The sequence below is a fragment of the Jaculus jaculus genome, chromosome 16, assembly GCF_020740685.1.
Source record: "Jaculus jaculus isolate mJacJac1 chromosome 16, mJacJac1.mat.Y.cur, whole genome shotgun sequence".
Classification (NCBI taxonomy): domain Eukaryota; kingdom Metazoa; phylum Chordata; class Mammalia; order Rodentia; family Dipodidae; genus Jaculus; species Jaculus jaculus.
In genome coordinates this window covers 71,626,724-71,640,491 of record NC_059117.1, presented here as the reverse complement: position 1 = coordinate 71,640,491, position 13,768 = coordinate 71,626,724, and the positions used below count along the sequence as shown (strand labels likewise).

Here is a 13,768-nt window from a genome sequence, read left to right as displayed (position 1 = left end):
TCTTTCTCTCTCTGTCACTCTTAAATAAATAAAAATGAACCAAAAAAAAAAGTCAAAGAACTAGACACGGAGTTCTCAGAGAAAGAAATATGAATGGCAAACACACAGTTAAGAAAATGTTCACCATCCATAATCATCAGGGAAATGCAAATTAAAACAACTATGAGATTCTACCTTACCCCAGTAAGGATAGCAAACATTAAAAAAAAAAAAAATGCTGGCAAGTATGTGAAAAAATAGGAACCCACATTCACTGTTGGTGGGAATGTAAGATGGTACAACCACTATGGAAAGCAATATGGAGACTCCTAAAAAGTTTGACTATAGACTTACCAACAGACCCAGTTATTCCCTTACAGGCTGTCAGGAACAGGTAAGGGTCCTGGGCCACTGGGGTTTAAAGTGGGTTTGAGCTGCCAGGCATGGCTAAGGGCCCCAGGCCACTGAGGTTTAAAGGGAGTCTGAGCTTCCAGGCATGGCTACAGGCTGCAGGTCACAGGAGGTTGCAGCTGGCCTAGACCCCAACAACTTCAGGTCCCGAGGCTGCAGGAGTGAGACAATTCCCTCTCCAAGGATGTAGTGAGCCTGGACCTCAATAACCTCAGGTTCAAGGCCGGTAGAATTGAGGCCACTCCCTCCCCCAATCCAGGACACCTGGACTTCCTGATAGACAGGTTCCACTTTCCCCAGAACCTTGTGACACCTTGACGCTTGTCCAGCACATCCCTATATGTTAATGAGGTATAAGCCATCAGCCTTTGCACAGCCAATACCCCTCTGACCCATTCCCTATACATTTTCCCACCACTAGTTAGACCTTGTTACACTTTCCTGCTCACCCAGGCTTATTAGGCATCATCAGGACCTTTGTACTGACCAACCCCCTTATGACCCATACCTCTTCCTGCTCTTTCACAAATAAACAAGCTGCTCTCCGACAGTGCCTACTAGGTGTTTTACCTGCCACACTCAAGGCCACCCAAGACCCTGCTCCACAGTTGCCTGGATGCCTCCAGGGAGCCAGTGCACAATGGGACCCTGAGGAACCAGGGACCCACACTGGGCATTTACCCTAATAGTTCCACACCTCAGTTCAGAGAGATTTGCTCAACCATGTTTATAATTGCTCAATTCATAATAGCTTAGAGCTAGAACCAACCCATATGTACATCATTAGATGAATGGATAACAAAAGATGTGGGATATCTACATGGTGGAATTCTATACAGCAGTAAGGAAAAATGACACAATGAAATTTGAAGAAAAATGGTTGAACTTGGAACAGATCATTCTCAATGAACATAATCATAGAAAGATAATCATTGCATGGACTCACTCATCTGTGCCTCCTAACCTGAATCTGCCCAAGATGCTGACATACCTAATAACCATCTCAATGACTGGACAATAGGGAGGGTGGGGCAAGAGGGGGGCTGGGGGTGGACAAAACTGGACACAAATGGCAATAGTGCCATAAAATTCTACATCCTAAAAGACAGACTAAATGGTTGAACCTTCATCAGACCCTTAGAGGGAACACATGAATCACAGGGCCCTGGAAAGGGTATGATGAAGACTAACCTTAATCTTCTCCTGTCTGTCAATCTCTCTCCCTCTCTCTCTCCCTCTCCCCTCCCTATCTCTTTTATATTACCTATCTTTTTCTTCCTTCATTTCCTTGTAACTCCCAGTACCAGCATGTGGTTAACATCCACAATGAGCTGTTGATACGAGAGACCTACAAGCTTTCCCAAAAGAAGACAGAGTCCTATCAGAAGACTTGATGACCCACCAAAGGTTAGTGGTAAGACCATTCTGCTGATGAAACCATATTCTGTTGGTATGGAACATGGAGCAAACTGGCTGGAATCTGGAAGAGAGTCAGTCCCCAGACAGTTAGTTTGTCTAGTGCCAGAAGGTGCTGCATGAGCAACTGGGGGAAAATGACTGACATCTGTCCAAGCAACTAGTGGTCTAACCTACTCAGCAGCAAACAACCTGATGTAATGTTCACACCAGTGCAATAGTGGCACATAGCCATGGTGGGTAACCAACTGCTCTTGATTTGGCTAACTGATCTGCTCAGTGGAATGGAACCCAGAGCTGGAGCTGGGAAACAAGTCAGAACCATATTCAAAAAAGGGCCCACTATCCATTATCAAGCTCCCACCGATCATGGGCTACAAGAGGGCCTACACCTATTAAATTCTCTCTAAAATAATAATGGTTATCTCATTTATCTGGTGCTGACTTCACTCTCCATTGTAGAATCTGATTCTCTTTTTCAGATGGATGCAGATTCTGAGTAGAAAATCAGCCCATTGCACTTCACCAGGGCTGAAACCAAGAGTAACTAGGGAAATGAGCAAGAGTGCTGCTTTCCTGGTGAACATGTTACCAGCACAAGGATGAAGGAGATAAACACCAAGAACACTCAACTCCCACCAAACCAGATATCCAGAGACACAGAGGTTCCCAAGACCTCATCACTGAAGTAGACCTAAAACCAATCCAACATGGCTCAGAGAAATTTGCAGAAGAGGAGGTGGAAAGAATGTTACAGCCACATGTTGGATAATTATGCAAAGAGGTATTGCCTTTTACCCATAACTAATGGCTACCTCCACAATGCCCAACCCACATTCCCCAACAAGGAGGGTCCCTGTGGAGGGGGAAGGACAGGGAGGAGATTAATGATGGTACCAATATGGCTGTATACACACTGTGTACATAATTTAAAAAAAAAATGGAGTAGGACCCCATTGCCAGCTTGAAAGTAGAATTTCAAACTACTCACTGAGGAATGCTACAACCTGGCACCATGGAGCTTTAGCCCAACACCCTGTGACCACCCTAACACTTAGACCAGAACTGTCCTTATTTGCATAACCTTGATTTACATAGCATAGATGCACAATTGGAAATTACATGCACAGTGGGTTATGCTAACTTCTCAGAACTGTGCACCAGTCAATTAAGACTTTACTCCTTCACATGGCCTGAATTACATTCAGGAACTTTTACACAAAGAAACTCAACCTAATTGGAAAAGGTCATTTCTGAAGCCCATTTCCCTATGCTGTAAGTGGTACTAATTCCTTCCCAACCTGTGACCCTCTTATTGTGTACTCAGTAAACTTTTTTTTTTTAATTTATTTACTTATTTGCATGACTGTGCATGTGTGTTTGTAGGCATGTCAAGATCTCTGGCCTCTCTGCAAAAGAACACCAGTCACTTGTGCCACTTTTTGCATCAAGTTTATGTGAGTTGTTTGGGAATAGAATGTTGGCTAGCAGTATTTGCAAACAAGAGCCTTTAATTGCTAAGCCAACTTTCCAACCCCACTAAATAAATTTTCTTTTTGAAAAGAAGTGTTTATGCTGAATATGCACAACTTTGTCATTATTCCCTAAATAATATAGTTCCACAACTACTTACATATCATTTACATTGTATTAGGTATTATAAGAGGCATTAGATGTTTTAAAATATACAAGAGGATGTGAATATGTCATACACAAAAATTTTGTGTCACTTTTATATAAGGGACCAGAGCATGCAGAAATATTTTGGTATCCATTATAGGATGATAGAACCCCTAAGAAAATTGAGGATAGGTATATACAAAGGATTGGAGGGGAGAAGAGAGCTTATGGGGTAAAAACTGCTTTGTGTGAGTAAGATTTGGGGACAGGTAAGCAAGCAGCTTCGAAGCAAATATTTGCATGTATCCCATAATGAAACTCCCATTAGTTCTTCATGTGAGATATTATCAAAGACAGCTTATTCATCAAGAGATTTTTGGACTTGTAGATTTTTGAAAGTGGTACTCATCTCAAAGCAACCTAGATTTCTACACATTAATTTTTCAGCTCTTTTGAAGTACTAGAAAAATTAATCAGAAATGTCTTACCTTCAACACAAGAGGGCTGAGCTCGAGTTGTGCCCGCCACCTGTCCTGGGAAACAGGAGCACTTGACAGTTTGGGAACGTTCCTCTATGCGGTTCTTATTGCAGCAGCGGTGCACAGCAACAACCTCACAGGTGCCTTGCTTGATTTGGTGGTGGCCTGGAAAATAATGAGAGAAAACAGAGGCCATGCTGTTAAAATGGAACAAAGTCATCAGTAATAGGGATGATGCACAGTGCTATATGGAACATTTCATTCTCATCTAGCCTCAAATTTACATAGTTAGTGGGAAGTGCACAGCAAACTCCTGTGGCCTTGTGATAGGTAGGAGTTTGGCTCCAAGATGCTCATGGTGATGTAACATTAAATGAAATGGCAGGAGTTCACAGATGTAATTAAGATTGGGGGTTGGGGAGGTAGATTGGTAGGTAAAATGCTTTCCTTGCAAGCATGAGGGTTTGAAATTAATCCCTTGTGCCCATGTAAAATTGCCAGGCATTGTGGCATACCTATAATCCCAGCACTGGGGTTGCAGAGACAGAAAGATCCCTAAGGCTCACTGGTGAGCCACGGTAACCTAATTGGTAAGCTCCAAGTCAGTGAGAGACCATGTCCCAATAGAGGTTAGCAATAGCACCTAAGATTGTACTCTGGGCTCTACATGAATACACATGCACCCACACTTGAACATGCATACAGACAGACATGGAAAATACTATTTTTTTAAATTATTTATTTATTTATTTGAGAGCGACAGACACAGAGAGAAAGACAGATAGAGGGAGAGAGAGAATGGGCGCGCCAGGGCTTCCAGCCTCTGCAAACGAACTCCAGACACATGTGCCCCCTTGTGCATCTGGCTAACGTGGGACCTGGGGAACCGAGCCTCGAACCAGGGTCCTTAGGCTTCACAGGCAAGCGCTTAACCGCTAAGCCATCTCTCCAGCCCGGAAATTACTAATTTTAAGAGGAGGATATCCTGAATTATCCAGGTAGAGACACTGTAATCACATGAGGCCTTAAAAACAGACAGGTTGACAACATGAGGCAAGCCCATGACCATTGTTGGCTTCAAGTTAGAGGTATCCGCATTAATGAAATGGAAGCTACCATCCTACAGCCACAAGCTCATAAATTCAACAAATAATGCATGGATTTGAAGGTGATTTGTCCATCAGAATCTCCATAAAGGAACGCAGTCCTGTTGGATTTTAATTTCTAAGTAGGTCCTAAGACCCTACTTATACTCCAGCCACGCCCAGGCAAACATCGTCCCCTCAGAGGCTTTATAACCATTGTTACGTCACCAGCAGAAGGTTAACAACTCTCACACCCAGACTTGCATTGTGAACACTTGTCCTATTTGCCATTTCATTCAAATGTCTCTCGCCCATTCTTTTATTCAGCCATTGAGAATTGTAAAATTGATACATATTTACCCCAAATATTTCAGTGCATCTTTTCTATAAGCAAACATTCTCTTATACACTTATTAGAGACTCAAATTTTACATGACACAATGCTATTATATAATTTATAACTTCTATCCAAATCTTGCCAATTGTCCCAATACTACTATGTTTCCCTCTACTTGGCTCTAAACAAGAAGCATGTACTGGGCTAGAGAAGATGGCTTCATGGTTAAGGTGCTCGCCTGCAAAGCCAAAGGACCCTGGTTCCACTCCCAAGGATCCATGTAAGCCAGAGGCAGTGGCTGAAGGCCCTGACATGCCCATTCATTTTCCTTCACTCTCTCTCTCTCTCACTCTCTCTCTCCTCCTTTCTCTCTCAAATAAATAAATAAAATATATTAACAATTGAAAAAGGGGCTGGAGGGATGGCTTAACAGTTAAGGTGTTTCCCTGCAAAGCCAAAGAACCCAGGTTCAATTCCCCAGGACCCACATTAGCCAGATGCACAAGGTAGCGCATGAATCTGGAGTTCATTTGCAATGGCTGGAAGCCCTGGTGCACCCATTCTCTCTCTCTCTCCCTCTTTCTGTCAAACAAATAAATTAACTTAATTTAATTTTTAAGAAAAATTTAAAAAGAAGCATGTAGTGCTGTCAGTTGTCACATTTCATTACCAGAATCTATCCTCCACCATTTTCTTTCTTGGCCTTGACATTTTTAAAGAATGCATGTTATTTTATAGAACATCCCTCAATTTGGTTTTGTGTGAGGCTTCCCATTGACAAGTCATTCATTATTAGCAGAGAAACCAACAAGTAGTCCTGTGTTGTTTATACATCTTATCAGGAGACACATGATATCCTTTTTGCCCATTTTTATGGTGCTAGCCTTATCACATGGTACTTCTTTATTAGAAATGCTTTATGTCTCTCATATAGTCAGTATATGTTTTGAAGAAAAGATCCATTGAAATTATGTACATTTTATTCATCAACCTCCTATTAAGTAGTTTTAGTATCCATTAGTAAGTTCTACCAGAATCAATTATTAATTTTCTGACTCTAAAGCAGATTATTCCAGATCTGCACAGGAAGACAACCTTCACACTTGACTGCTGAATCAAGCTGACAGAGCTCTGTTATGCTTCGAGAAGTTACTATGTTTAAGACCACGATTTCTGAGGTATTCTTACTTGACCAGTTCTTCTAATTTCTACAAGCAGCCTTGACTACTTTTAATGAGTTCCAGACATAACACAACTCAGTACCTAGGCTAGTCATTGCTACTCTGGAGTGATTCTGGTTCCCTGTAATTGAATAAGCCTAGTAAGTGTGTGTGTGTGTGTGTGTGTGTGTGTACATGCATACACATACATGTAGGCATGCACATACATTTGTACCACAAGTCTAGACAGATGTAATCTAATTCTAAATGCCATGGTTCTTCTACAAGTAGCTCCCACTGCCAGTAATGACAATCCTGATTTTCATAGTCCACAGACAACCAGAATGTATTTTCAGTAGTGTATGTGTTTTTCATTTCCACTGCCGTCCATCTTTGCAGTTAAGATTCTTATGGTAAGACAACAGAAACTGGCCTGAACTAACTCAATGCACAGAGAAATTCATGAAAGATGATCAGGAGTGTGCAGAACCTACTGAAAATTCAGTTTAACAGTGAAGAGCACCACTGTTATTTCTCTAGCTGAGAGACTACTTCTACCTTATAGGGCAGAATTGCTCAAAATGTTACTGTTATAAAGGGAGGATATGTCTGACCAGACTTATATCAACATGTTAACAGGGGCAGCTGACATTTTGATAATCCCCAAAGTCCCACCTCCTAGTAGCTATAACTTTGTGCAGTCCCCTCTCGATGATCCAAGACTTGTCCATATTACCAGTACCATTAAGCAGAAGTGGTACTATGATACACGCAAGGTTCAGAGGCTTGCATTCCCTAGTGATCACATCCCTCATGCTGGGCTAACTATGGCCTAAGCAACTGAATTCTCTACTAACAGTCAAGTATATGAGCTTGTAAGCAAAGGTATTTTAGAGGCCACCCCCACCACACACACACACACACACACAGGACAGGGTTCCTCTGTGTGGCAAAGGCTACCACACAAAACTAAAGGTTAAAAATAAATAAATAAAAACAATGTAAACATGGTTGTAGATGCAAAATTTCAAGATTACTAACGAAGGATCACCTTCTCAAGTGCCTTCAAGCAAGCTCAGGATTTCAGATTTTATATACATCCACTTACATATAAATTAAGTTGCAAGCAACACATCTTCTCTCAAACAGGCTTCCCCAAGGACTCCTGCTGGTTAATGTTTGGCAAGATTTCTACTGGTACATGTGCTTCAAAATAAAACTATTCTGAGGGTATTCCACAATGCAAACTTTGTATCCACAAACATCCCAACAAAAAGTCCTTCTATTATGAATTTTGTCACAATTATCTTAAATACTGAAAGAAGCAAAGAACAAATGAGACAGTTTCACTTGTAAAACACTGTAGGCAAAACAAATGTCAATAAAAATCAGACTATCAGGGAGAAAGTTATCACTCTACTAGGTAAAGAAAGGATGAATGTGGGGGAGTGGTGATAAGAAGATGGTTCAACTGATAAGGCATTTGTTGTGCAAGTGTGAAGGCTGGAGTCTGTATCCCTAACACCCACAGACACGCTGGGGGAGCATGGCAGTCTGCCTATAACCCTAGCACTTGGAAGGTGGAGACTGGGGATCCCAGGGGCAAACTGGCTAGCTAGAATAGCTGATGAACTCTGGTTTTAAGTAAGAAACTCTGTCTTAATAAATAAGGTAGAGAGCAATCAAGGAATGTGCCTAACATCAACCTCTTTTCCCATGCACACACACACAAAGAAAGCAAGCATAACTATAAATAAATGCCGGGGCGATGGTTCAGCGGGGAAAGCTCGCCACACGAGCATGAACTTGACCCCCAGTGCCTGTGTAACATGCTGGATGTGCCTAAGAGCCCAGCGCTGCAGAGATGGAGGGGAATCGCTGGGATTTACTAGCTATTTGAATCAGTGAGCTCTAAAGTAAGCAAGAGACCCTGACTCAAAGAATAATGTGGTAACCCATAGGGAAGACATCTAATATTGATCCTTGGCCTCCATATACAAACATGTGCACATGTACCATTGCATATACATGTGCCCACAAACAAATTTTAAAGGTAAGTATAAATATAAAGAAGTGATTAAATCTAATTAAATTTCATAGGAAGAGTTTTGATCTCCTCCAAGTACTTCTGTATAATTGTCAAAATAAATAAAAAGTAATATAAATAAAGTAGCATAAGATTTGACAAAGTAAGCAAAAAACTGAAGGTGGAAAGGGTTGGTGAGAAGATAAGAGTCTGAGGTTTCCAACTGCAAATAAGTACATTGAGGTAACTTATTCCCTGATAGCTAATGATTAGTTCTTTGCAGGGATCAGCATGAATTCCTACAGTTATCTCTCACTAGCCGCCCCCAGGGGTTACCATCTCAGGCTTTCATCATAGAACACCATAAACTGGGTATCATAAATAAGACATTGTTATTTCCTCTCAATTCTGAAAGCTAGAAGTCCAAACTAAGGATATGGGGTGATTTACTTCCTACAGACAACCACCTCCTTGCTATGTCCTCTCATAAAGAAGATGGTAGAATCCTGGTAGACTATTGCTCCTTTTTTAAGGGTGCCAACCCATCACATTAGGACTCTCCCTTTTTACCTAATTTTAACCAGTAACACCCCCTCATAGTCCCTATCTCCAGCTACAATCACACTCAAGATTAGGGGTGCAATACATACTTTATGTGAAGACATAAACATTCAAGCAAAACAGCTGTCTTAATAGAGTATTAAATGATCCTAGAGAGCCCTCCATGAAAGCAACTCTAAGCTTCATTGAGAAAATGAAAGAAATATACTCCAGCACCTTCTCAAACTAGTCAGCAACTGATTTGGACATTCATATGTTTGTTTGGTGTCCTGTTGCTACTTAAATAGCCACTCACACATGCAAAAAGATCATTTTCTATTCAAACTTGGAACTGTTATAGTCTACCCTGAATAATCATGATCCTTTGTTCAGGGTTGTAGTTATTTATACAAAACTACCTATGGTACTTTATTCATTCAAGTACATATCATTTCATCTTCTTACCCAAGAGAAAGTAGTACAGGTAATATCTTACACTAATAATCATCATCGCTTTAAATTCTTAGGAGTATTCACAATAGTGCTGTATTTTACAACGGACAACATCATAGATTGTTTGATCAAATGAAAATGCTATAAGATAGGCACTATGTTTATTCCAGCTCTACTTAGCAAAATATACAAAAAATTAATTTGTCCAATGTCACATAAATACAAATTATAAAGAGGTGACATTCACACCACACACAAAGAATGGGAGAAAGGTTCTTTCTTGTTTAACTCTGAGGGTCTCTGCACCTCAGCCAGTTCATACAACAGATGTCAGATTCTCACTGCTTTTTCTCCTTGATGATGGTATTTGAGTCTGCATAGACACTGTTTCTAGAAATTTGAGTTCTGAAGACACTGGACTGTCACCTCAAAAGAAGGATGGCTTTATTCCTTTGCAATCCTCTGACACAAAAAACAGGCACTCACAAGCAAGTATTTAATATTTCCCAAAACTATCTCACTTTCAGCAAAGAGCAGTATTTCCCCTTAAATAGAAAAGGAATATTTTGATGGAGTCTATCTGAAAACAGCAAACATTAAGCACAAAACATGAAGCCTATGTAAAATGTGAGAAGTTGTCAACAAAACTTCTCAAAAGGAATTTAAAGTTTTGGGGTAGCAACATCTGTTGCTAGATTGTTTCTCTTCCTGTGTTTGTTATGCGTGGAAGTTGGGTGGGTATTTATTCATTTTACTCATACTTAGGTAGAACATACAGTGTGCTGCTATAGGACTATAAGACTTCATGCTCTATAAAACATATTCTTAAAGTGAGGAAACTTAAAACTCTTTTTCTTTCCATACCCCTGAAATTGCATTCATGGATTGCATATTTTCTTTTCAAAATGAATGACTTAAAATATTGACAAGACTGTAAAATATAAGAAGCCCCTTTCTCCACTTATCCACTTACTTCAATGTTAATGTAGACACTATTAAAGGCATTATAAAAACTCATGTAATAAAAAAATTATTGCTTCAGGATTTTTTTTTTTTTTTTTTTTTTTTTGTCCAGGCTCACTCTGGTCCAGGCTAACCTGAACTTAACTATGCAGTCTCAGGGTGGCCTCGAACTCTCAGTGATCCTCCTACCTCTGCCTTCCAAGTGCTGGCATTAAAGGCATGCACCACCACGCCCGGTTTGCTTCAGGATTTCTATAGAGGATAGATTAACTTTATCTGAAGAGTAAATAGCCAAACTACATCAGAGGTTTTCCTTATTAAATATACCTTTAAGAAAAATTTCAAACAGCAGAAAAGAAATACCCATCTTTCCCAGTCAAGCAGGGTCCTTCAATTGTGAAATGTATAAAATACAAACTGAATCTGAAACAGAAGTACTTCTGTTGAAACCACTTACAAACCAGTACAGAGACAGAAGGCATCAGATTAGGATGACTTTCGTCATGCTATTATTTCTCTCACATACTTTTCCTATTGTTAAAATCAATTTTCCCCTTCTTCTGGCTGCCCAGTACTAGAAAAGAGAAGTCTCACCCTCCAGTGATCTTCTCAGAAGGTATTGATTTGATTTGAGTGTGGTTTTCTCTGTGGCATTCTCAGCCTTTCTCTCCGTGGGAGCAGAACAGAGGAGGAAAAATGACTAAGTGGAAGATTACATGACAAGAAAGCAGAAGAGGGTACTGTGGATTGCCACTGCCTGTGCCAGTCATGCCCAATTTTCCTAGCTGTGGTTCCCTGATTCTCAACTAGTTTCCCTGAACCCCACCCCAAATGGCTTTTATTTAAGGAGAGAAATGTCATACTATAGATGCTAAGATTCTAGTAGCCATCAATTGGACTTATAGAGTCTCTCCCTCATGCCAGATTCTCTGCTAGCTGTTGAGGAAATGTCTGGGCTCTTCAAGCAGCAATACCAAATGGAAATACCCTGCAAATCTCCTGGGTAGAATGAGGCTTTTCTTTTTATAGTTGCAAAGGAAAGAATGATGGACTTATAGAATCAGAAAAACTAAGTTATACAATGCCAGCTTCCATAGGTAATTTGGTTAAGCTTCTCAATTCATGTTCTCTATATATGGAGTTTAAATTAAGTTATTTAATGCATATTGTGAGGTACTTTAATTACTATATATGTCGACAAAATTATATTTGCTTTGACTTCATATTTGTTTTACAATTTCTTGTTATGCCAGGTACATGAAAATATAACACTGAATGAAGGTGACAAAAAAGTCATCTTCTTTGTGTATCTTTCACATTTTGGTGATGAAAGAAATACAAAGCAGAAGAGAGCTGATTTAAAATAGAGAAAACCTCACTAGCTAAAATTTGAGTGTTAAGACCCTTGTAACAACAACTGTGTTAGAGAAGGGACCATCATTAGATGGTGACAGGAAGATAATGAGAAAAGAATGGGAGATGACAAGAAACCTGTCACTGTAGAACATAGGCATTTCCTCAAAGAGGGAATGAAGAGCCACTTCGTATTTTGTGCTCAGAATGACCTACTATGACATACATACATTTAAATGGACAGCTTTGATCACAACAAATGAAAGAGCAAAGATGGAAGTAGGGAGAGAAGGTTGAGCTGCAGAAGGGACAGGAGATGGTAACTTGGGTCAATGTGGGCGCAATGAAGGAAGGGTGGATTTTGAAAAATTAAAGCCTAGAAAATCCCAACCAATAAATGGGCTGATGAACAAATAATTCACAAAAAAAAACAGCCACTAGATATTTTTTAAAGTGTTCAACACCCTTAGTCATGAGGAAAGTGCAAATTAAAACTACTTTAGGATTCCAACTCATCCCAATAAGATGGCTATCACCAAGAAAACTAATGACAACAACAAATGTTGGTGAGGATACGGGGCCACCTATAGTTAATGTTGGTGGGGCTACCTGCCAACGAGGGAAATCAGTACAGAATATTATCAAAATAATAAAAATAGAACTACCGTATGAACCCGCTTAAGAATCTTGAATGTAAACCCAAAGAACTCCATATCCTACCACAAAGAGACTATCACATTCATGTTATTGCTGTACTAGCTACAGAGAAAAATAAAATTATAAAACTTGTAGGAAAAAAAAATAGATCTAGGAACTATTAAATTAAGAAAGGTGACAGCTGGAGGGATTGCTTAGCAGTTAAGGTGTTTGCCTGCAAAGCCAAAGCTCCCAGGTGCGATTCCTCAGGACCCATGTTAGCCAGATGCACAAGGGGGCCCACACATCTGAAGATATTTTGCAGTGGCTGGAGGCCCTAGCCTGTCCATTCTCTCCCTCCTCCCTTCCCTCCCTTTCTCTTTCTCTCTCTCTCCCTCCCTTCCTCTCTTTGTCAAATAAATAATAAAATATTTTTAAAAATAAAATATTAGGGCTGGAGAGATGGCTTAGCAGTTAAGCGCTTGCCTGTGAAGCCTAAGGACCCCGGTTCGAGGCTCGGTTCCCCAGGTCCCATGTTAGCCAGATGCACAAGGGGGCGCACGCGTCTGGAGTTCGTTTGCAGAGGCTGGAAGCCCTGGCGCGCCCATTCTCTCTCTCTCCCTCTATCTGTCTTTCTCTCTGTGTCTGTCGCTCTCAAATAAATAAATAAAAATTAAAAAATAAATAAATAAATAAAATATTAAAAAAGAAAGGTGACCCAGACCAAGAAAGACAAATATTATATGTTCTCTTTTATGTATATGAGTTTACATTTACATTATGAAACAGAAAGGCGACCACAAAAGGGTAAAAAGTGTTAAGAAAGAGGAAGTAGGCAATAAAACATGTGTGAACTGAAAACAGAAACAAGCCTACCGGGGTGGAAGGGCACAAGGGGGTACAGGAGAGCGAAGGGGAGAAGAAAGGAAGGAAAACCAACAAAAAAAATTTAAGTGAAAAAAATGCTAAGACAGAAGGTATTACTTTGTTTGCTATTTAAGAGGGGGAAGAGGAAGAAGAGCGAGACACTGGAGAGTACTATGCTCACACAAAGTAAAAAGTGACACAGAGCATTCAACAGAAAAATGGCCACTATCAGCTGTGACTAGAGCCCTTACTAGAAACTGAATTTCTATGAGTCCAAAATCATATAGCATTAAAAATAATAGCAGTGATAATAAGACTACTTATTAAAAATTAAATTAAAATAAATTTAAAATAATAGCATGATAATAAGAACACTTATTATTATGGCCTCTAGAAACTGTATGATAAAGTAAATTTCTGTTCTTTATGTCATCCAATCTATG

The 13,768-nt window shown here is 40.0% G+C and overlaps 1 protein-coding gene across 1 annotated transcript in view; it reads right to left on the bottom strand.

The window, feature by feature from the left end:
• Window positions 1–13,768, bottom strand: part of Tafa4 (TAFA chemokine like family member 4) — a 191,178-nt gene that overhangs the window by 54,744 nt on the left and 122,666 nt on the right. The window contains exon 3 of the mRNA XM_012951341.2: window positions 3,915–4,070. Coding sequence (XP_012806795.2) covers window positions 3,915–4,070 — 156 coding nt within the window. The remainder of the gene's footprint in view (window positions 1–3,914; window positions 4,071–13,768) is intronic.